General features: G+C 49.4%; 1 protein-coding gene across 1 annotated transcript; it reads right to left on the reverse strand.

The window, feature by feature from the left end:
• Positions 1-18,204: 18,204 nt before the first annotated feature.
• AP5B1 (adaptor related protein complex 5 subunit beta 1) lies at positions 18,205-21,461 on the reverse strand. The gene is made up of 3 exons (XM_040465701.1): positions 21,437-21,461; positions 20,927-21,094; positions 18,205-20,823 (listed from the first exon to the last, which is right to left on the reverse strand). The coding sequence occupies exons 2-3, from the start codon at positions 21,074-21,076 to the stop codon at positions 18,337-18,339; spliced, it is 2,637 nt and encodes an 878-aa protein (XP_040321635.1). The 5' UTR covers positions 21,077-21,094; positions 21,437-21,461; the 3' UTR covers positions 18,205-18,336.
• Positions 21,462-21,467: the final 6 nt, after the last annotated feature.

Genomic DNA, 21,467 nt, shown 5'->3' on the forward strand with positions numbered 1-21,467 from the left:
AGTTTTGTTACTTTGTATCATTCAGGGAATTGGTCTATTTCATTTATCAGATTGTCCACATTGAGTTGTTCGTAATATTTCTTTATTAGTCTTTTCTTTATTTTTCTACTTTATTTTACTTTAAATGTTTATTTACTTTGAGAGAGAGAGAGAGTGAGCAGAGGAGGGACAGAGAGAGAGAGAGGGAGACAGAGAATCCCAAGCAGGCTCCGCACTGTTAATGCAGAGTACTGAGCCTGACTCAGGACTCGAAGTCCCAAACTGTGAGATCATGCCCTAGGCCGAAATCAAGAGTCAGACGCTGGACTGAGCCATGCAGGCGCCCCCTTTATTATCCTTTTAATGGCCACGGGATCAGTAGTGATGACCCCTTTTTCTTTCTGGTATTAGTGATTTGTGTCTTTACTCTTTTTTTCTTAGTTTGGCTAGAAACAATTTTTTTTTAATTTTTTTTTTCAACGTTTATTTATTTTTGAGACAGAGAGAGACAGAGCATGAACGGGGGAGGGGCAGAGAGAGAGGGAGACACAGAATCGGAAACAGGCTCCAGGTTCCGAGCCATCAGCCCAGAGCCCGACGCGGGGCTCGAACTCACAGACCGCGAGATCGTGACCTGGCTGAAGTCGGACGCTTAACCGACTGCGCCACCCAGGCGCCCCGAAGCTTAACAATTTTTACTGATCTTTTCACAGAATCAACTCTTGGTTTCATTGATTTTCTCTGTTGATTTCCTGCTTTCGGTTTCATTGATTTCTGCTCTAATTTGTGTTGTTTCTTTTCCTTTGCTTGCTTTAGGCTTATGTTACTCTTCTTTCTAAAGCAGAAGCTTAGATTATTGATTCTTAGATCTTTCTTCTTTTCTAATCGTGCATTCAATGCCAAAAACCTCAAAGTATAATTTTCACTGCATCCCACAGATTTTGACAAGTTACATTTTATTTTCATTTAGTTCAAGATATTTTAAATTTTCTCTTGAGACTTCTTTGACCCATGTGTTATTTAGAAGGGGGCTGGTTGGGGCGCCTGGGTGGCTCAGTCGGTTAAGCGTCCGACTTCAGCTCAGGTCACGATCTCGCGGTCCGTGAGTTCGAGCCCCGCGTCTGGGCTGATGGCCCAGAGCCTGGAGCCTGTTTCGGATTCTGTGTCTCCCCCTCTCTCTCTGACCCTCCCCCGTTCATGCTCTGTCTCTCTCTGTCTCAAAAATAAATAAACGTTAAAAAAAAATTAAAAAAAAATAGAAGGGGGCTGGTTACTTTCCAAATATTTGGGACTTTTCCAGCTATCTTTCTGTCATTGATTTTTAGTTTAATTCTACTGGTCCAAGAACAGATTTCTTTTTTTTTTTTTTTTTTTAATTTGTTAAGGTGTGTTTCATGGCTCCAGATGTGGTCTTTTTTGGTGAATGCTCCACCTGCACTTGACAAGAATACGTATTCTGCTGTTGGATGCAGTACTCTGTAATCTATAACTATTCTATAATCTATAGAGGTATTCTAGAAGTCCAATGGATTAGTGGTACTGTTCAGTTCAACTGCATCATCACTGATCTTCTGCCTGCTTGAGGTGGCTGTTCCTGATGAAAGGGTATGGACGTCTCCCACATGCAGTGCACTGATCTATTTTTTCCTTTCGGTTCTGTCAAGTTTTTTGCCTCATATGTTTTGATGCTGTTGCTAGGCGTATCGCATACCCATTAAAGATTGTTAAGTCCTCTTGGGAAATTGACCCTTTTATCATTCTATAACGCCCCTCTTTATCCCTGATAATTTTCCTCGTTCTGAAGCCTACTTTGTCTGAAATTAACATAGCTGGTCCAGCTTTGTTTGGAGCAGCGTCCGCATGGTTTATCTGTCTTTATCCTTTTCTCTGGTGTCTTGATATTTAGAGTGGATCTCTTACAGACAACATAGGCTTGGGTCTTTTTTTTTTTTTTTTAAGTTTATTTATTTTGAGAGAGACAGCGCTAGAGGGGGAGGGACAGAGAGAGAGGGAGAGAGAGACAGAATCCCAAGTGGGCTCTGTGCTGCCAGCTGCAGAACACAATGTAGGGCACGAATCCGTGAACCGTGAGATCATGACCCGAGCTGGAACCAAGAGTCTCGGATGCTCAACTAACGGAGCCACCTAGGCGCCCGCCCGGGGCTTTTTTTTTTTTTTTTTTTAATTCATGCTGACACTTTCTGTCTTTCACTTGGTGTACTCAAAAAGATAGTGATTATTGATATAGTTGGATCAATTTGAACCGTGTTTCAACTGTTTTGTTTGTTGCACTTTCTTTGTTTCTTTTTAAAAAAAGATCTTCCCGAGGCGCCTGGGTGACAGTAGGTTGAGCGTCCGACTTCGGCTCAGGTCATGATCTCGCAGTCCGCGGGTTCGAGCCCCACGTCGGGCTCTGTGCTGACAGCTGGGAGCCTGGAGCCTGCTTCAGATTCTGTGTCTCCCTCTCCCTGCCCCTTCCCCGCTCATGCTCTGTCTCTCTCTGTCTCTCAAAGATGAATAAACATTAAAACAAATTTTTAAAAAATATCTTCCCCTCTTTTTCTGCCTTCTCTGCCTTTAACTAGCATTTTGTATGACTCCATTTTCTCTCCTCTCTTAGTGTATCAATTATACTTAAAAACATGTGGGGGGCATCTGGGTGGCTTAGTTGGTTGAACATCTGACTTCAGCTCAGGTCATGATCTCACAAGACTCCTGAGTTCAAGCCCTTAGCATGGAGCCGGATTCAGATCCTCCTCTGTCCCCTTTTCTTTCTGCCCCTCCCCCACTAGTGCTCGCGCGCTCTCTCTCTCTCTCTCTCTCTCTCAAAAATAAATTAACCTTAAAAAAAATTGTTAGTAGTCGCCTTAGAGTTTGCAATATATGTTTATAATTAACCAATTCAGCTTTCAAATAACGCTGTACCATTTCAGGGGAAGTGCAGATACCTTGTAACAAAGTATTCCCAGTTTCTGCTTACAAAGTTGCCTGCAGCCCATTGACAAAATACTTGAGGCTGGCCGAGTAAAACGTTTCTCCAGGAACTCGTTTTACTGTCTTAATGCTAATGCTTTGCTAGAGGGAAAAGCAACCTTAGCTTGACAATAACTAGGCCTCCAGTACCCTGGGAGTCTTTTTTTTTTTCTTAATTAAAAAAATTTTTTTTTAAATTTACATCCAAATTAGTACATAGTGAAGAAATGATTTCAGGAGTAGATTCCTTAATGCCCCTGACCCATTGAGCCCCTCCCCCCTCCCCCAACCCCTCCAGTAACCCTCAGTTTGTTCTCCATATTTATGAGTCTCTTATGCTTTGTCCCCCTCCCTGTTTTTATATTATTTTTGCTTCCCTTCCCTTATGTTCATCGGTTTTGTCTCTTAAAGTCCTCTTATGAGTGAAGTCCTATGATTTTTGTCTTTCTCTGACTAATTTCACTTAGCATAATACCCTCCAGTTCCATCCACGTGGTTGCAAATGGCAAGATGTCATTCTTTTTGATTGCCGAGTAATACTCCAGCGTGTGTGTGTGTGTGTGTGTGTGTGTGTGTGTGTGTATCTTATTATCCATTCATCCGTTGATGGATATTTGGGCTCTTTCCATACTTTGGCCATTGTCGATAGGGCTGCTGTAAACATGGGGGTGCCTGTGTCCCTTCCAAACAGCACACCTGTATCCCGTGGATAAATGCCTAGTAGTGCCATTGCTGGGTGATAGGGTAGTTCTATTTTTAGTTTTTTGAGGAACCTCCATACTGTTTTGTAGAGTGGCTGCACCAGCTTGCATTCCCAAGCCCTATAATTTCTTGAAGTTAAATGCTCATGGCCCTCAGAGTTCCCTTCAGCTTTGCAGTCAGGTCTCCCGCTTACTGTGTCTTTGCCCTTACGGGTAATTCTCCATGACCAACCAGCTGAGGAATAAGTTCAAGCTTGGCTTACAGGTAGTTGTGTATCCTAAGCTGGTACTAACCGGACATGGCAGGCTGTATCATTACAGCCCATTGGCAGGAGTCCAGAAGGAGAAGTGGACGTCCGGTTGGCCAGCAGTGTGGCTCTACATCAAGATTTCTCCACCTTGACGTTACTGACATTTGGGGCTGGATAATTCGTGCTGTGGGAGCTGTCCTGCGCATTGTAGGATATTTAGCAGTATCCCTGGCCTCTCCACACTAGATACCATAGCAACTCCCCTCCCCAAGTCCCCCAAAATGTCTCCACCTATTGCTAGATGTCTTTTAGAGAGTGAGGCCACCCTTGGTTGGGAACACTGGTCTACTGGTCTATGGTGGTTCATGGTGGCAGCTAAAGGTGAGGCAGATGTTCCAGGACGCGGCCAGAATGTGGTGAGAAAATTAGTGGCTCATGGAGCATCTGGGTGGCTCGGTCGGTTGAGCATCTGACTTGGGCTCTGGTCACGATCTCACAGTTCATGAGTTCGAGCCCCGCATCGGGTTCACTGCTGCCAGTGCAGAACCTGCTTTGGATCTTCTGTCTCCCTCTCTCTCTGCCCCTCCCCAGCTTGTGCTCTCTCTTAAAAAAAAAAAAAATTAAATAAAAAAAAAAAAGAAAATTAGTGGCTCAAATCTCTATGTTGTACACCTGAAACTAATATAATATTGTAAGCCAATAATACCTCACTACATTTAAAAAAGAAAATTAGTGGCAAAGAGATCTAATAAAGAGGTACATACATAGATTTCTTGGAATGGCTCACAGTGTAATATCTCCTGTGGATGCTCACCAGAGGGCACCTTGCACAAGTGCAGAAGGTGACGTGTTCATTTGCCAACCGTACCTGTTCTTGCCCAACAGGTTCCTGAAAAAAAGCCATTATGGGCCATAGATGGAGAGTGTGCATGGTGAGCTCAACAATATGAATTTCTCTCCAGCAAAGCTGATCCAACCCCTGCCACAGATAAATGCCTCACTGTCAGAGCACTGAAGTCTGAACATAGCAGAATGTATTCCAGGAGATCAGCCAGACACTCAGTTTCAGTTGGATTGCAGTGGATTGCTTCCATTATGGATGTAACAGAAATTCTCCCGAATTTGCTTATCCTGGAGAAGGCTTTGCTTTCCCCGACCATAATGCCTCAACCAGTATTTTCATGGCAGTATCCGCCACAGCACTGCTTGCAAGCACAGAAACTCTTTTGGTTGCAAAAGAAGCAAGCCAGTGATGGGGCGCCTGGGTGGCTCAGTCAGTTGAGCGTCCGACTTCGGTTCGGGTCATGATCTCACGGCTGGTGAGTTCGAGCCCCGCGTTGGGCTCTGTGCTGACAGCTCAGAGCCTGGAGCCTGCTTCGGATCCTGCGTCTTCCTCTCTCTCTGCCCCTCCCCTGTTTGTGTTCTCTCTCTCAAAAATAAATAACCATTTAAAAAATAAGAAAAAAAGAAATGAGGCCATGGTATGAGGACCACGGGCATCACAGGCCTTACCGTAAGCTGTCTCAGAAGAGTAGGCTCTATAGAAGAATGGAGTATCTACCGAAAACAGTTACCCTGTCCACTGGCAAACAGTATCTTACTAGTTTCAGGCAGCTGTCCTATAGGATACGGTATGTCCCTATCCTAACGGTACCTGTGGATTTTAATGTATAGTGGTGACTGAGTGATGACATAGAGAGGTCAATGCCATTGAAAGAAAAGTTCAACGTTATTTACAGTTCCCCTGGGAACAAGAGGGAGGGCATGCCACACGGGGCCACGTGGGGAAGCACCAGCATTGGTCAGGAGGCAGAGAGGAGCGAAGGGAAGGCACAGACCACTGCCTTTCTCGGGGCTTCTGCGGGAAAGTCAAGACAGGGCTGGGTATACAGCTTGCACTGAGGGACTTTGGGGCATAGGGGCTGTCCCTAGGCATCTGGTTCCTGGCCCTGGGCTGATTTAGGGGAAGGGGATATTGGCTTGGTGTTTGAGAGGTAAATAGAGGAGGTTGTTCAGAGTATGGGCTCGAACCCCATACTCTGTAAACAACTTTGGCTGTTAATTTGGCCCTGTAATTAACGGATGCCAAATATGGAATCTAAGAAAACAGAACGGTGCTCTGAATCAAGGACCTATCTGTGGTGTTTTTTCACTCTCGATGAGACTACAAGGGTCTGAGAACCAAGGGATAAAAGTGGGATATATACATATATGTATACAATCATATACAACAATTGTCTCACAATTTGTAAGAAACTTTTATTTGAACTAGTTTTTTTTTTTAATTTTTTTTTAAAACGTTTATTTATTTTTGAGACAGAGAGAGACAGAGCATGAACGGGGGAGGGGCAGAGAGAGAGGGAGACACAGAATCGGAAGCAGGCTCCAGGCTCCGAGCCATCAGCCCAGAGCCCGAGGCGGGGCTCGAACTCACAGAACGTGAGATGGTGACCTGAGCTGAAGTCAGACGCTTAACCGACTGAGCCACCCAGGTGCCCCAAACTAGTTTTAAACTTACAGAACACTTGAAAGAGTTCCCAAATACCCTTCGCTTGGCTTCTCCTAATGTTAACATCCTAGGTAGCCAGGGCATAACGATCAAAACCGGGGAATTAGCACCGGGGCAATACTATAAACGAATCTGCAGACGAGATTCAAGTTTTGCCAGCCTTCTCATCAATGCCCATTTTCTGGTCCAGGATCTGACCAGGATCTGGCCCAGGATCACATATCCCATATCTTCATTCTTTTTCTTTTATGACCGTGACACTCACGAAGAGTGCCGGCCAGTTATTTTGTAGAATATCGCTCCATTTGGATTGGCCTGATGTTTTTCTCCCAAGTGGACTGAAAATATGTATTTTGGCAAAAATACCACAGAATTGCTATTGTGCGCTTCTCCATCAGCATATCACTGCCCTTTTTAAGCGTTTGTTTTGAAGTACTCCCTACACCCAGCGTGGGGCTCGAACCCACAACCGTGAGATGAAGAGTCGTGCGCTCCACCGACCGAGCCAGCCAGGTGCCCCAGGCGCGCTTATTACTGCTGTGTTCACTCCAATCACTTGGGGACGGTGGTGTCTCTCACGGTTCTCCCCTTTAGAGTCACTGTGTTTTATTTTATATTTCATAAGGGTCTTATAGGGAGCTATTTTGAGGCTATGCAAATACTCTGTCCCTCCTCACGCTTCTCCCACCATTTAAGAACTGACGGACGGGGCGCCTGGGTGGCTCAGTTGGTTGAGCGTCGGCCTTCAGCTCATGTCAGCTCATGTCGGCTCGTGATGGCTCGTGATCGTGTCATGATCTCCAGGCTGGTCGGTGAGTTCCAGCCCCACCTCGAGCTCTCTGCTGTCAGCAAAGACAGAGCCTACTTCGGATCCTCTCGCTCCTTTTCTCTCCACCCCTCCCCACCCTCCTCTCTCTCAAAAATAAACATTAAAAAAAAAAAAAAAAAAAAAGAACTCACTGCCGATTACCTGAAACTATTACTACTCCCAGTGTGCCCAGTGGTGATTTCCTATTTCTGACATTCCTTCTACATTTATTAATTGGAATTCTAGAGCTGTCCCTTCCCCCTCACGTGTTTATTCAATTATTTACTTATATCAACATGGGCTCATGGAGATATACTCATTCTATAGGTTTGAATCCCTTATTATCATGATTTACTGGCTTACTTAACTCATTCCAGATTTGGCCATTGAGAGCTCCTTCAAATTCACTGCCTTCATACATTGAACAAGTTACCGTCATTAAAAAATGTCTTATTGGGGTGCCTGGGTGGCTCAGTCGGTTGAGCATCGGACTTCAGCTCAGGTCACGATCTCGCGGTCCATGAGTTCGAGCCCTGCGTCGGGCTCTGGGCTGATGGCTCAGAGCCTGGAGCCTGCTTCCGATTCTGTGTCTCCCTCTCCCTCTGCCCCTCCCCCGTTCATGCTCTGTCTCTCTCTGTCTCAAAAATAAATAAATGTTAAAAAAAATTAAAAAAAAAAGTCTTATTGACAGTTCACATACTGTAAAATTCACCCCTTTAAAGTATAAAATTTAGTCATTTTAGTATATTCCCACCATTACAAAACCACCACAATGATCAGACTCCAGAGTATTTCCATCCCGCCAAAGGGAAATGCTATTTCCATTTGCAGACACTTCTTGTTGGCTACTTCCTCCAGTCTCTGGAAACCATTAATTTGCTTTCCGTCTTTGGGGATTTGCCTATTCTGGAAATTTCATAACAACGATCTCACACGGTACGTGGCTTTTTGGTTCTGGCTTCTCTCACTTAGCGTCACGTGTTCGAGGTTCATCCGTGTTGTAGCACGTGTCAGGACTCCGTTTCTTTTTACGGTTGACTAATATTTCACTGTACAGATACACCCTATTTGGTTTATCCATTTATTTAGCGATGGCCGTTGGGTCGTTCCTGCTTCTTGGCCATTATGAACAATGCTATGATGGACATTCACGTGCCCGTTTCGTGTTAACATATGTTTTCATCTCTCTTGCGTGTGTACTCGAGTGGGTATTAGCTAGAGCTGCCGTCACCAAAGACCACAGACTTGTGGATTACACAACAGAAATCCATTTTCTCACAGCTCTGGAAGCTAGCAATCCAAGATCAAGGTGCCATCAAGGTTGGTTTCTGGTGACCCTTCTTTTCCTGGCTTGTGGATGGTCGCCTTCTCACTGTATCTTCACAAGTTCTCTCTCGGTGCTTTGAACTGGATTTGTATTTCCCTGATGACTAGTTAGGCTGAGCATCTTTTCATGTGCTTCTCGGCCACTTACGTATCTCCTTAAGGGAAATATCTATTCTAGCCCTTTGCACATTTTTTGATTGGGTTGTGTGTCTCTTTGTTGTTGAATTGTAATTGTTCTTCACTTGATCTTAGCCAAAAGGCCGAGAAGCGATGAATTCTAATTGTTCTTGATACGTCTGGATACTATACCCTTTCAGATATATGACTTGCAAATATTTGCATTTTCAATATTTCAGATATATGACTTGCAACCCATTCTTTGGGTTGTCTTCTCACTTTCCTGAGAGTGTCCCTCGATGCACAAAGTTTAGATTTTTTTTTTTTAAGTTTATTTATTTTTGAGAGAGAGCATCAGTGGGGGAGGGGCAGAGAGAGTGGGAGATAGAGAATCCAAAGCAGGCTCCAGGCTCCGAGCTGTCAGCACAGAGCCCGACACGGGCTCGAACTCACAAACCATGATATCATGACCTGAGCTGAAGTCAGACGCTTAACTGACTGGGTCACCCAGGCACCCCTTAGAATTTTTGATGAAGTCCAGTTTGTCTATGTTGGTGCTTATGCTTTTTGGTGTCATATCTAAGAAACCATTGCCAAGTCTAAGGTCATGAAAATTTACCCTTATCTTTTCTTCTGTTTCATAGCTTTAGCTCCTACATTTAGGTCCTTGATCCATTGTCAGTTATTTTTTGCCTTTGAAGTTACATATGAATTTTAGGATCAGCTTTTCTGTTTCTGCAAAAGCCATTCAGATTGTGATATAAGGACCACACCAAAGCTGTGGATCATTTGGCGGGAGTATCGCCATCTTAACAATATTCAGCCTTTCAATCCATAAGCATAGATGCCTTCCCATTATTTGTGTCTTGTTTAATTTCTTTCAGAAATATTTTGTAGTTTTTAGTGTATAACGCCTGCATTTCCTTGATCGAATTTATTCTGAAGTATTTTATTCTTTTTGGTGCTATTATAAATGGAATTTTTTCTTAATTTCCTTTTTGATGAAAATTTTTTTTAGTGTTTATATATTTTTGAGAAAGAGACAGAGGGTGAGCAGGCGAGGGGCAGAGAGAGGGAGACACAGAATCTGAAGCAGGCTCCAGGCTCTGAGCTGTCATCACAGAGCCCGATGTGGAGCTCAGACTCACGAACCATGAGATCATGGCCTGAGCTGAAGTTGGACGCTTAACCTATAGAGCCATCCACGTGTCCCCTTAATTTCCTTCTTGGATTGTTCCTTGCTAGTGTATAGAGTTCAATAGGCATTCTTGAGATCTACTATATTGATTATGTTGTTTATGTCTTCAGTGTCATTCCTTATTTTTGGTCCTCTTTTTCCTCTGTCTTATTTTGAGTGTGATATATTAAAATCTCCTGTAATTAGTGTATTTCTATCTATATTTATTTGCATCACCTGTAGTTTTTGTATCTCGAAAGTGTTTACTGGAGCACCTGGCTGGCTCAGTTGGAAGAGCCTGGGACTCTTGATCTCGGCGTCAGGAGTTCAAGCCCCGCATTGGGTGTAGAGGTTACTAAAAGAAAAAAGTTTGTTATGCTATGTGGCGCATAAATACCGTGACAAATGTCACAGCGTGGTTGTAAATTGTGGCTTTTAATATTTAAAATTGCCCTTTTTGTCAGGTTTAATGCTTTGCAGCTTGAATCCTACTTTGTTTTAGATCAAGAGCATTACCTCTGATTTTTTGTTTCCATTTGCCTGTATACCTTTGTCCCTTATCTTTAGTTTCTCTGAATCATGTTGCTCGAGGTGCTTTTCTTGTAGATAACATCGTTGGGTCTTGCTATTTCAGCCACATTAAAAATTAAAGAAGAAAATAGGTGAGTTAAACCTTACATTTACACTTATCAATATAATTGGTGTGTTTGGTAATAACTCTTTGTCATAATATTTTATAATTATGCTTATTTGTTCTACTTGATATTTGAGTTGTATTTTTTTGATCTTTAATTTATAAGATAAATTGGTATTTAGGAAGGCTTATATTTTTGTTCCAGTGTTTACCATTGTATTTATACCTTAAAAAAAAAAAAAAAAAAACCTCAATTTCAAAACTCTGTCTGGCTTATCCATTTTTACTGGTACCTTTAACTCCTACTTATTGTCTGTTCAATCTGGAGAGAAATCACACAGTAATTTGAACAGGGGGAGTTTGATATAAAGAATTATTAATTATAACAAGGGACCGAAGTACCAAGGCATTGGCCAATAATAACTCCAATGAATATAGAAATAGCAGATGTTGGGGTGCCTGGGTGTCTCAGTCAGTTAAGCGTCCAACTTCGGCTCAGGTCAGGATCTCATAGTACGCGAGTTCGAGCCTGCAGCCAGCTCTGTGCTGACAACGTGGAGCCTGCTTCGGATCCTCTGTCCCCTCCTCTCTCTGCCCTTCCCCCGCTGGCACTCTTTAGCTCTAAAATAAATAAACATTAAAAAAAAAAAAAGAAAGAAATAGCAGATATAAGGAGGAGCCCTCCCACCCCCCATTTACAGCAAGGCTGTGCCCAGGAGATACCTCTGTTCCCACGCATAGGTCTGAGATCCAGATCTGGTTGGACAGAGCATGACTGTGGCTCACAGGGTGTTAGCGAAGTCAACTGTGGTGCAGGTGGAACTTGCTGGAAAACCATTCTGTAGGGTGCCACGGAAAGCTGTCGATGGGCAGGTGTCTCAGTGGAGATACTTTGTGCCAAAACAGTCCAAGGGGAGGTACTGGGAAGCTGCTAACGGCTGGCTGTCGGGAGCTAGAGGAGGCTGGTGCCGGCAGAGCCATGGGTGCCCTGGATGCTTGATGCCCGAGGAGCCACGGGTCCTGGAGAAGCTTCACGAGCCGGTCTAGTGGGACCCCCTTCAGAAGGTGGAAAGAAAACTTCCTTCTGCCCTGGCTCCTCTGCGCCCTCTGCTGGCAAGCTTAAGAGTGAGCCAGCCGGCAAAGACCCGGATTTAAATGGCCCCAGCGTATTTTCACAGAGCAGTCCGTTAAGAGTGAATTTGGAGCGGAGAGGCACCCATACAGCCATCAGTGAGTTTCATCCTGTTTTCCTTTCTCCCTCTCCCTTCTTCTCCCACGCTTTGAATTACACTAATTATCACAATATGTAACATGTTTACTTTTTTCCCCATGCCACCTCTGTTTTAGCCTTAAGTCAAACGTATATATATTTGCATCATCTCTAGGGTGGGTAAAGTGCATTCTCTACCAGATTGGCTCACGGGTGCAGACTTCCCGAAGTAGTTGCTGAAAAACAGAAAACTGTTTCCTATGGCCTTGATACTTGAAGGACAACTTGTTTGAATATAGAATCCTTGGTTCATGCTTTAAAAAATAGAAGGTTAAAAAAAAAAATGCTAGGGGCGCCTGGGTGGCTCAGTCGGTTAAGCGGCCGACTTCGGCTCAGGTCATGATCTCGCGGTCCGTGAGTTCGAGCCCCGCGTCAGGCTCTGGGCTGATGGCTCAGAGCCTGGAGCCTGTTTCCGATTCTGTGTCTCCCTCTCTCTGACCCTCCCCCGTTCATGCTCTTTCTCTCTCTGTCTCAAAAATAAATAAACGTAAAAAAAAAAAAAAGCTGTTCCATTATTGTATTGCTTTGTTTATTGGCTTTTATTTTTTTTTAAGTCTATTTATTTATTTTGAGAGGGGTGAGGGGCAGAAAGAGGGAGAGAGAGAGTCCCAAGCAGGCTCCACTCTGTCAGCACAGAGCCTGACTTGAGGCTCACAAACCGTGAGATCATACATAACCTGGACCCAAATCAAGAGTTGGATGCTTACCCGACTGAGTCACCCAGGCGCCCCTGTATTTTGGCTTTTAAAAATCTGATGCCATTCTGATTCTTTTGTCTTTGTAAGTTATTTGATCTTTCTTCCTGAAGATCTTAAGAATTCTTTTTTTTTTTTAAGATTTTTTTTGGGGGTGGGGGGAAGGGCAGGGAGAGAGAGGGAGAGAGAAAATCCTAAGCAGGCTCTGCACAGTCAGCATGGAGCCTGATGTGGGGCTTGAACTCTCGAGCCGTGAGATCATGACCTGAACCGAAATCAAGAGTTGGATGCCCCAAGAATTCTTTTTTTTTTTTAATTTTTTTAAATGTTTATTTATTTTTGACAGAGAGAGATAGAGCATGAGCGGGGGAGGGGCAGAGAGAGAGGGAGACACAGAATCCGAAGCAGGCTCCAGGCTCCGAGCTGTCAGCACAGAGCCTGACGCGGGGCTTGAACTCACAGACCGCGAGATCATGACCTGAGCTGAAGTTGGACGCTCAACCGACTGAGCCACCCAGGGGCCCCAAGAATTCTTTTTTTTTTTTTAATGTTTATTTATTTTATTTTTGAGACAGAGAGAGACAGAGCGTGAACGGGGGAGGGTCAGAGAGAGAGAGGGAGACACAGAATCTGAAACAGGCTCCAGGCTCTGAGCTGTCAGCACAGAGCCCGACGCGGGGCTTGAAATTACAGACCGGGAGATCATGACCTGAGTCCAAGTCGGACGCTCAACTGACTGAGCCACCCAGGCGCCCCAAGAATTCTTTATAAAGAGTATTTTCAGGGGCACCAGGGTGGCTCAGTCAGTTAAGCATCTGACTCTTGATCTCAGGATCATGAGTTCAGGTCCTTCACTGGGCTCTGTGCTGACAGAAGTTAGTAGCCTACCTTCTACCCAGTAGAAGCCTACTTAAAAATAAAATCTAAAAGTATAAAAATATCTTGAAAGCTAATAGTTTTATGAGGATATGTCTCAACGCTGATTGTTCTGGGTTAGTTTTCCAAGGTTCCCAGTGGGCCCTTTCAATGTACAGGTTTTTTGCTCTTTTCTTATAGTGTTAAGTATCAGCTCTGGTTCATTGTTTGGTTTTTCTTCAGGGACTCCCATAATACCAATGGGATTCCTTCTTTGACAGTCTTCTGTTACCATTATTTCCTTCTTCGACTTCTTTATCACGTTTTCATCCTCTTGATTGTTCTTCTGTCTTTCTTCAATGACCCTTATTGTATGTGTGAGTCGATTCTCCCTTGGGCATCTTATAACGTAATCTTTATTTCTAGATAGTTTTGTGCGTTTCTTCCATTTCTCTCCTGAGTTCTACCAACCTTCTTCGTTCTTTTCCTGGGTGTTATCTATTTCCATTCTGTTTAAAATTTCTCCTTCTAGGGGCTCCCGGGTAGCTCAGTGAGTTAAGCATCTGACTCTTGGTTTCTGCTCAGGCTATGATCTCATGGTTGGTGAGTTCCAGCCCCGAGTGGGGCTCCGAGCTGGCAGTTCAGGGCCTGCTTGGGATTCTGTCTCTCCCTCCCTCTCTGCCCCTTCCTCGACCTCTTTCTCTCTTAAAAGAAATAAATAAACATAAAAAATATTTTTTTTTTCTCATTCTAGGTGGCTTTGCATATCTTCTAACACTTGTTTGGGGTGTATTTCGTTCTGGTTAGAGTGCTGCTCTGGGGCTGTTTCTTCAGGGGTGGATGTAAATTGTTCTTGGTTTGACAGGTGATGAAATTCATTTTGCGATATTTTGCAGTGACTCTGTAAGAATCCGTTCATCTTTTCTTGCTCATTTCTGTGCTGTTGGGTGTTTTCTCCCTAATCGAATGCTCCTTCTTTTGCCAACGTGGCAAAGTCCAGATGCTTTCGTGGATTTGTTTGGACAGGGGGTCCTTTGGTTTTGTTCTTTCGTCTTGCAGAACCATGAAATCTCTCGTTTTCTTCCCCTTTGACAGCCAAAGGGTACCTCTCCCTTCCTTGTGGTCCTTTGCTCTCCAGGAATCTGTGGTTTTCAGAGACGGGCCGGTTACATCACTGTGTACTTTGAAATCCCTCCCTCAGCGTCAAACCTCTGACCTACTCCAGACAGGGTTTCACATTTTTCAGACGTCAGGTGGACGCAGTGTTTCTGTGAGGTCTTCCATCAAGTGTGGGCCACTACCAGCTCCCTGCTTCTCCTAGCTTTTCTCAGCCCGTCTGCTCAGAGCCCGTGTGGGCGGGGTGAGGGTGGGACAGGGACACCGGAGATGGTGTGCTGTCACTGTTTTTTGTTTTTACTTACAGGTGCTTTTAAGTCTGAGCATTCGACCTTCAGGCTCTACTGGGGCTTGGTTTTGTGTAATTATATCTTTCTCTTCTCTTCGTTCCATATTGGTTTTTTTGGGGGGGTGGGGGGCGGAGATGGGAACTAGGCTGCTACTGTCATTGTCTTTAGCTACCCGGAAGTCTCTCAAAATAATTCGCTTCTCATCCCTCCAGCTTTGGCCCTTGCCAGTTTAGAGTCCTTAGTACCCAAGAGAATGCTAGTGGTTCTTTTGAACTGGAAGGGAAGACTGCTACCTTGTCTTTTTGCCCTCTTCATGCCTGGGTACCAACAGCTCTAAAAGGATGGCTGAGGAGTGCCTGGGTGGCTCGGTCGGTTAAGTGTCCAGCTCTTGGTTTTGGATCAGGTCGTGATCTCATGGGTCATGAGTTCGAGCCCCGCATCGGGCTCTGTGCTGACAGTGTGGAGCCCGCTTGGGATTCTCTCTCTCCCTCTCTCTCTTCCCCGCCCTTGCTCGGGCTCTCTCTCTCTTTCAAAATAAATGTTTTTTTTAATAATAAAAAATAAAAGGATGATTGATCCTGATGATCAAGGAAGAAATTGTTGCTGCCATACAATGGAGGGGGGAGTCCCCAGGACTCACCAGGACTGCCAGGCCCAGTGATCACCTTCACTAAAAAAACTAAAGACACCCAGTACAGGCAGACTTACCAAGGACTTAGACCTCTTGGGGAAGAAGGTCACCTCACTAGGTAAAGATCCTTGAAGACAAACAAACAAACAAACAAACAGCCCATGCAATGGATCATAGAAGAAATAAGTTATAAATGCCAATATAGGGGGTTGAGAGATCAAATACAGGATGCTCAGTTATACCTGAATTTCAGAGAAACAACTTTTGCTTGTTTTAGTATCAGTATGTCCTAAAAAAATTATTTGTTGTTTCTTTGAAGTTAACTGGGCACCCTGTACGGTATTTTTGTTTGCTAACGCTGGAAGCCCTAATGATGGCCTTGTAGCTCATTACACAACACTTTCTTCCTTGCAAGTAAAATCTAGCTTAGCCAGTATCTTTCCCTTGTCTTATGTAAAGTGTGTTATTGATGATTGTCTTCATAACCCAGTGCACCTGTTACAGTGTATCGAGATGGGATCATGACTCAACTACCAAGCGTCTCCACACCAACCTACACTTCCACAGTTGCCATGCTGGGGGGAGAGACGGCCGGGAGGCTGAGCGCTAGTGGTTAGTGCTTTGCCCCAGAACTGACATTCTACATTTCATTAGCCAGAGCCGGTCTCATGTCCAGGCCTAAGTTCAGGGAGGTGGGGAAGGGGACTAATGTACCTAGAAGTGGAGAACCAGCAACATTGCTAATGTCCAGACAGGTGGCCAGTGGCTGATGGAACTTGGGGTCTTCCCTTTTGGGAAGAAGTCGTGGTTGGAAGAGGGGTAGTTGCGGGAGCATGTCGTTGTTGCTATGACCTTCAAGAAGTTTAAGTATGAGCAGAAGTATGTGGAGACTGAGCGTGCAAAGGGGTGGACTGTGGTGGATGCCATGGGCTCATGTCCATCCCTACCTTCCCAGGCGTACTGAGAGGATGTGAAACTGAAAACTTTCCTCAGACACCTCTTAGTCAAATTAAGCACACGCATGCCTTAGGATTCAGCAATTCTCTTCCTAGCATGTGTCCCAGGGAAATTGCCACATAGACACATGAAGGGACATACTGTGATGCTCGCTGTGGCATATCTGTGGTGGGGGCAGGGGAGCTGGAGGTCATCTGGTGCCCAGCTCTGGAGAAGTGGGTGGACAAAATGGGACGGATGCATGGATGGGTGGACAGATGGGACAGGAGGATGGCTGGTGAGTCCTTCCATGGGCCAGTGATCTTAATCTTAGGCTGAGGATTATCACTACTTAGTGCATCTCAAGTCAAAAAGAAAACGAGTATACTTCCCAGGCTCCCTTGTGCTAGAGGTCTGTGTGAGAAACAGATGTCCTCTAAATGACGTGGGCAGAGGAAACAAGATGGAGGCCATTCAGTGGCTACGGGAGGCTCGGCCTGTCTGTAGCAGGGCCAGCGCTCTGGCTTTGTGGGTGCCAAGAGGCACCTGGGCTCTGGCAGCCCACCCACATTCCAGGATCGAGGCCCAGCTTCTGGGTGCTCAGAGGAGCTGGACTGCAGGCAGGGCAGGGGGTCCTGGAACTCGGCAGTGCCACAGGCAGCTCCTGGGGGCCCCCTCCTCTAGCCTTCCCAGCCACTTTGGAAGTAGCTGGGTGTCTTAAATCCCTTTCCTGGATTCTTTCCTGGAAGCAAACCCTTCCTGATTTGGCAATGGCGTGCCCAGATCACTCAGCAAGTTACCGCCGTGGCCCCAACTTGGGACAGACCTCCCGACCTGACCTGTGACAGCCCGCTTATCCCGGGCCCTGCTTTCCTTTCCCAGCCCGCCACAGTTAGGAGGGGCAGGAATGGCCCATGAGGAACCTGTGGGCTGGAAGCGCAGGAGGCAGGGGCCACACGAGAGGCCCTTCCGGAGCAGAACAGTTAGGCCCAAGCCTCTGGTCATCCTCTGCCCAGCACTGCTGATTGATCACTGCTGATGGACCACAACCCCCCACCGCCACCCCAGGGGCTGGCCCAGGGCAGAGAGGCCTGGGGACTCCGCCCTGTGCAGGTCTCTGTCCTCACGGTGCGGTGATGGCAGCCTGCTCCAAGATGATGAAACACCATTACTAACCAGCTGGGTGACCACAGGAAAATCACTCAACCCCTCTGGCCTACAGATTTCCTCATCTGTGGGGCCCCACTGAGCTGTTGCAAGGATGAAACGAGGCAGTGTAGGTGGAAAATACCAGCTTGGTGCCCGGCAGCAGGGTCGGCGCCAATACACTTGAACTCAAAGTTGTCTTGCATATTTGGAGAACAAAGGGACTAGTTTTTGTTAGCTAGAAGATTCTTAGGTCCACAGGTTGGGTTGCAGTGAAGGAGAGTCAGCTTAGTTTTAGCCCACGTTATGGGCTTTCTGTCTTAGCTCCCCAAATATACTGACAGGCCCTTCCTAGAGCTGGCTCCAATCGACACAGCACGGGGAGCCCCTCTCCCGGAAAGGAGCTGCTAAGCCCTCTCTGCGACTGGCCTCCGGTCCGGTCCGTTGTGCTAGCTAGCCTGAGCTCCCTGGGGCAGGCACCCGGCAAAGCTCTGGAATTAGAAAGGACCAGTCCCAGGTGAGGAGGCCTAAATCCAGCTCCCTCGTTTCTAAACTGCCGCAAGGCTCTGGGCCACCGCCGGCCCCACTCTGGGAAGTAGAGACAAGGATACTTTTTCTCCTACTTGCTGGGCAGGGATTCTGGAGAAGCCCAGCATACCGGGGCAGAAAAATATGTTGGGCCCCTGCAGTAGGGGTGGGGGTTCCTAGTCTGGAGGTTTTCCTGGAGCCTCTCGCCCCCGCCCCAGTGTGCGTGCCCCCAAGTGGGGTTCAAAAGAAAACAAACCAGTAAGTCACTGGTGAAATGTAGGTTATTTTAAAGAAAGGACCCACAGGACTGGGTCCTGGCCCTCAGTGCCCTTCTTGGGACAAGACCCTGTAAGGGCCACAGTCGTCCTGCTCCCGCCCGGCCTGGCCTCCAGGCTCAGACAGCAGCTGACAGCCCACGGAGGTAGTCCCCAGCCAGGGGCAGCACAGCCCAGTCATCGGTCCGCAGGGCCACGGGCACCCCGTCCTCCTGGGCCGCCTCCAGTCGCAGCAACAGCCTCGAGTCCGGGGGCAGACGGATGGCTACGTGGTAGCTGGTGGGGGGCTGGGCCACCACCACGAAGGGCTCCAGATGGCGGGACACCAAGGCCTCCAGCCCCTGTGGCCCAAGAGGGCACCAGAGGCGACTCTCGGTGCCCTTTGGCAGGCAGGAGTCCCAGAGCTCCTCGAAGAAGCCCAGCTTGTCCCCCTCGGGGGCCTGGGGGAAAGGCAGAAAAAGGTCAGCGAAGTTCACGGGCAGCGGTGGCAGGTAGGCATGGCACGTGAGGCCGGTGGGCGTGGTGTAGAGGGCACGCACGTCCAGCCTCGTGGGGGCCGGGCGGCGGGGCTGCAGAGGCAGGAGCAGAGGACGGCAAGGGCGGCCGGGGCACAGGCAGGGCACGTGGACGGCCCCCAAGGGCGCGTACACTTGTCCTTCCACGCGGAAGCGCAGCTCCAGCGAGTACGCCGGCTCCAGCACCTCCACGTGGAGCTGCAGCACTGGGCCCGGGCCCGCCGCTCTGTGGGGCCCCATGCTCAGCCGGATCGGGGCTGGGGCCTCCTGCACCATCAGCACCGCAGCAAAGCCCTGGTTCTCGGCCACCAGGGAGGAGGCCAACGCGGGTGCAGCAGGCGAGGGGCCCAGGGCCACCCCCAGCTTGGGCCCCGCAAGGTGGGCCAGGAGGATGTAGTAGAGGCGGGCATGGTCCCGCCCGTCAGGGTCCTCCCACTGCCTGGCCAGCGCCTGCAGCAAGTCAGCCAGGCCACCCCCAACACCCGCCCGCAGCAAGGCCCGGCAGACCCGGAGCAGGGCCTGCTGGAGGCCCCAGTCCGTGCAGTGTGCAGCTGCGGCTCCCAGGAAGCCGAGGGTGGCACTCTGAGCATTCCCGTCTGCCACTTCTGCCAGGATCTGCAGGTGCCAACGAAGGGCCTCATCTCTGCCCGGCCTGGACACCACCTCCTGCCGCAACGCCACTCTCAGGGGCTCCCCCAGCTCCGGGCCCACGCGATCCAAGAGGTCCACAAAATGCGGAGCCAGCACCGGCCGGGCTCGGTACAGCCGGGCCAGTCCGTGGGTCAAGGGTGTCAGCACCGTAGGCTGCGTGGCTAGGCACTGAACAACCAGGTAGGAGGCCTGGAAGCAGAGGGTGGCCGAGGCCCGGGGGCCCCCATCCAGGGCTGCCCTCTGCCGCAAGCCAGCCAGCAGCTCCTCCAGGTAATGCCGGGGGCTCCAATCCCGGCCTCTCTCTTCCTTTTCTTCATCTTCCACGCAGAGCAGGCACAGCAGATGCAGGCGGGCCAGGAGGGCCATCGGGTCGTGCAGGAGACTGGGCAGGAGGCCGCGGCATAGCCGGGGGCCCAGCAGCAGCGGCGCGGCCTCCTCACCTGTGGGGCCCAGGGGCCAGTTCTCGGGGAAGCTCAGAAGGCAGTGCAGGTGGAAGAGGTGGGCAGGCAGGGGCAGCGCCGGGTGCTGGGCAGCCACGGTGAGCCGGCGGAGCAGCAAGGCCTCATCCTGGGCCGTGAACAGGGCTTCTCCAAAGGCTGCTTTAAGCGCCAGAACAGCGTGCAGCAGTGTGAGCTGCGCTGTGCCCAGCAGCCGCACCAACTGCGGCTTGAAGAGCACCGGCGTCTGTCCCCGGAGACCCCGCAAGGCCCAGCCCAGCAGCCACAGAAGCTGGGCCTGAGCCACAGGAGTGAGCAGGTAGGAAGTGTCCAGAAGCTGGGCCACAGCAGCCCGCAGCTCCCGGGCCTCCTCGGGAGTGGGTTCCAGCACTGCAAGGCCACACTCCTCCTCCGCTGCTGGCCAGCTGGGTGCCTGCGGTTGAAGGCGGGCATCCCCCTCCTCGGCTAGCGCCCAGTTCCAGGGATCACCCCCAGAGGGAGTATCCCCAGCCATGAGCAGGCCCTGCAGGCCGGCCCTGGCCCTGCCCCTGGCCTGTATCACCAAGGTGTTGCGCAGAGCGAGCGCCAGCAGCAGGCTGAGCGGCTGAACCGGGCCTTCCTGCCCCAGCAGACCCCGCAGCAGCCCCAGGCAGCCCCCCAGCAGCCCAGGCTTGCAGCTCTCCAGCTCCCGCAGGCACTCACACGCCGTGGCCTGCAGGGGGCGCTGCTCCGAGGCGGGGCCAAAGCCTCGCCCCAGATCGCGGCCGGAGGCCAAGCCGAGAAGAAGGGGCAGGAGCCGGCGGGAGGCTTCCGAAGTGGGGCCCAGCGCATCTCCTGCCACCAGGGCCGTGGTGGCCGCCAGCAGCAGGGGCCGCCGCAGGGCCGAGGGCCGTGGGGGTAGAAGGACCAGGGTGTCCAACAGGGAGGTGGCGGCTGCCTCCGCTGCAGTGGCGTCCGGCCACAGCTGGGCTGGATACTCCAGGCTCAGGGCCAGCAAAGAAACCTGGAGATGGGGGATTTGGGTGGGAATCACGAAAATGAGGTTCAGGGCGCGGTGGGCTGAAGTGACCAGATGGGTCAGCGCAGGGAGCGCACGCAGGGCCTACCTTGGTCTGTTCGCTCAGCTTCTCACTTCTCAGTTCGCTCAGCAGGTCACGACCCAGGTCCTCACCCTCGGGACCTGCCATGAAGGCGGACGGGCTGGCCCGGAAGGCGCCCAGGCGCTGCGCCCAGGTTTCCCGGCTCAGGGGTCCCATGGTCCGGCACGCAGGTCCCTGCAAAGAAGCTAGGGAGGATCAGGCTCGCGGCCGCCAGAGGGCGCTCGGGCACCTGCTTGCACCCCAAAGGGGCACGGCCACCCCAGGGCCGCCTCGCAAATCCCAGCTGCCCTCTGCCACGCGCAGACGCCAGCGGAGACCCCGCGCCTGGATCCCGGGATGAAACCGAGAAGTTTCGGGGGTGACGCCGGGGCGGGGAGCCGAGGGTCCCCGCGGGGCAGGGCCGCCGGCGCGGGGTGCGTGCCGAGAGCTCGTTAGGCCGCCCGCCCGCGGCCGGCACCGAAACCACAGCGCCGCCCCGGCCCCCGGCGCCCGCGGTAACGGGCCGGCAGCTCTCACCGTAGCTGACTCAGCCGCCGCGGGCACTGGG

This window comes from Herpailurus yagouaroundi, unplaced genomic scaffold (assembly GCF_014898765.1).
Source record: "Herpailurus yagouaroundi ecotype Mexico unplaced genomic scaffold, PumYag 569, whole genome shotgun sequence".
In the NCBI taxonomy this organism is placed as follows: Eukaryota; Metazoa; Chordata; class Mammalia; order Carnivora; family Felidae; genus Herpailurus; species Herpailurus yagouaroundi.

Bases quoted from the DNA above. Each gene is read 5' to 3' on its own strand.
- AP5B1 (XM_040465701.1), bottom strand. From the start codon at position 21,076: ATGGGACCCCTGAGCCGGGAAACCTGGGCGCAGCGCCTGGGCGCCTTC. The intron at 20,824-20,926 runs GTAGGCCCTGCG...CCCCATCTCCAG, and splicing joins AGCTGAGCGAACAGACCAAG to GTTTCTTTGCTGGCCCTGAG.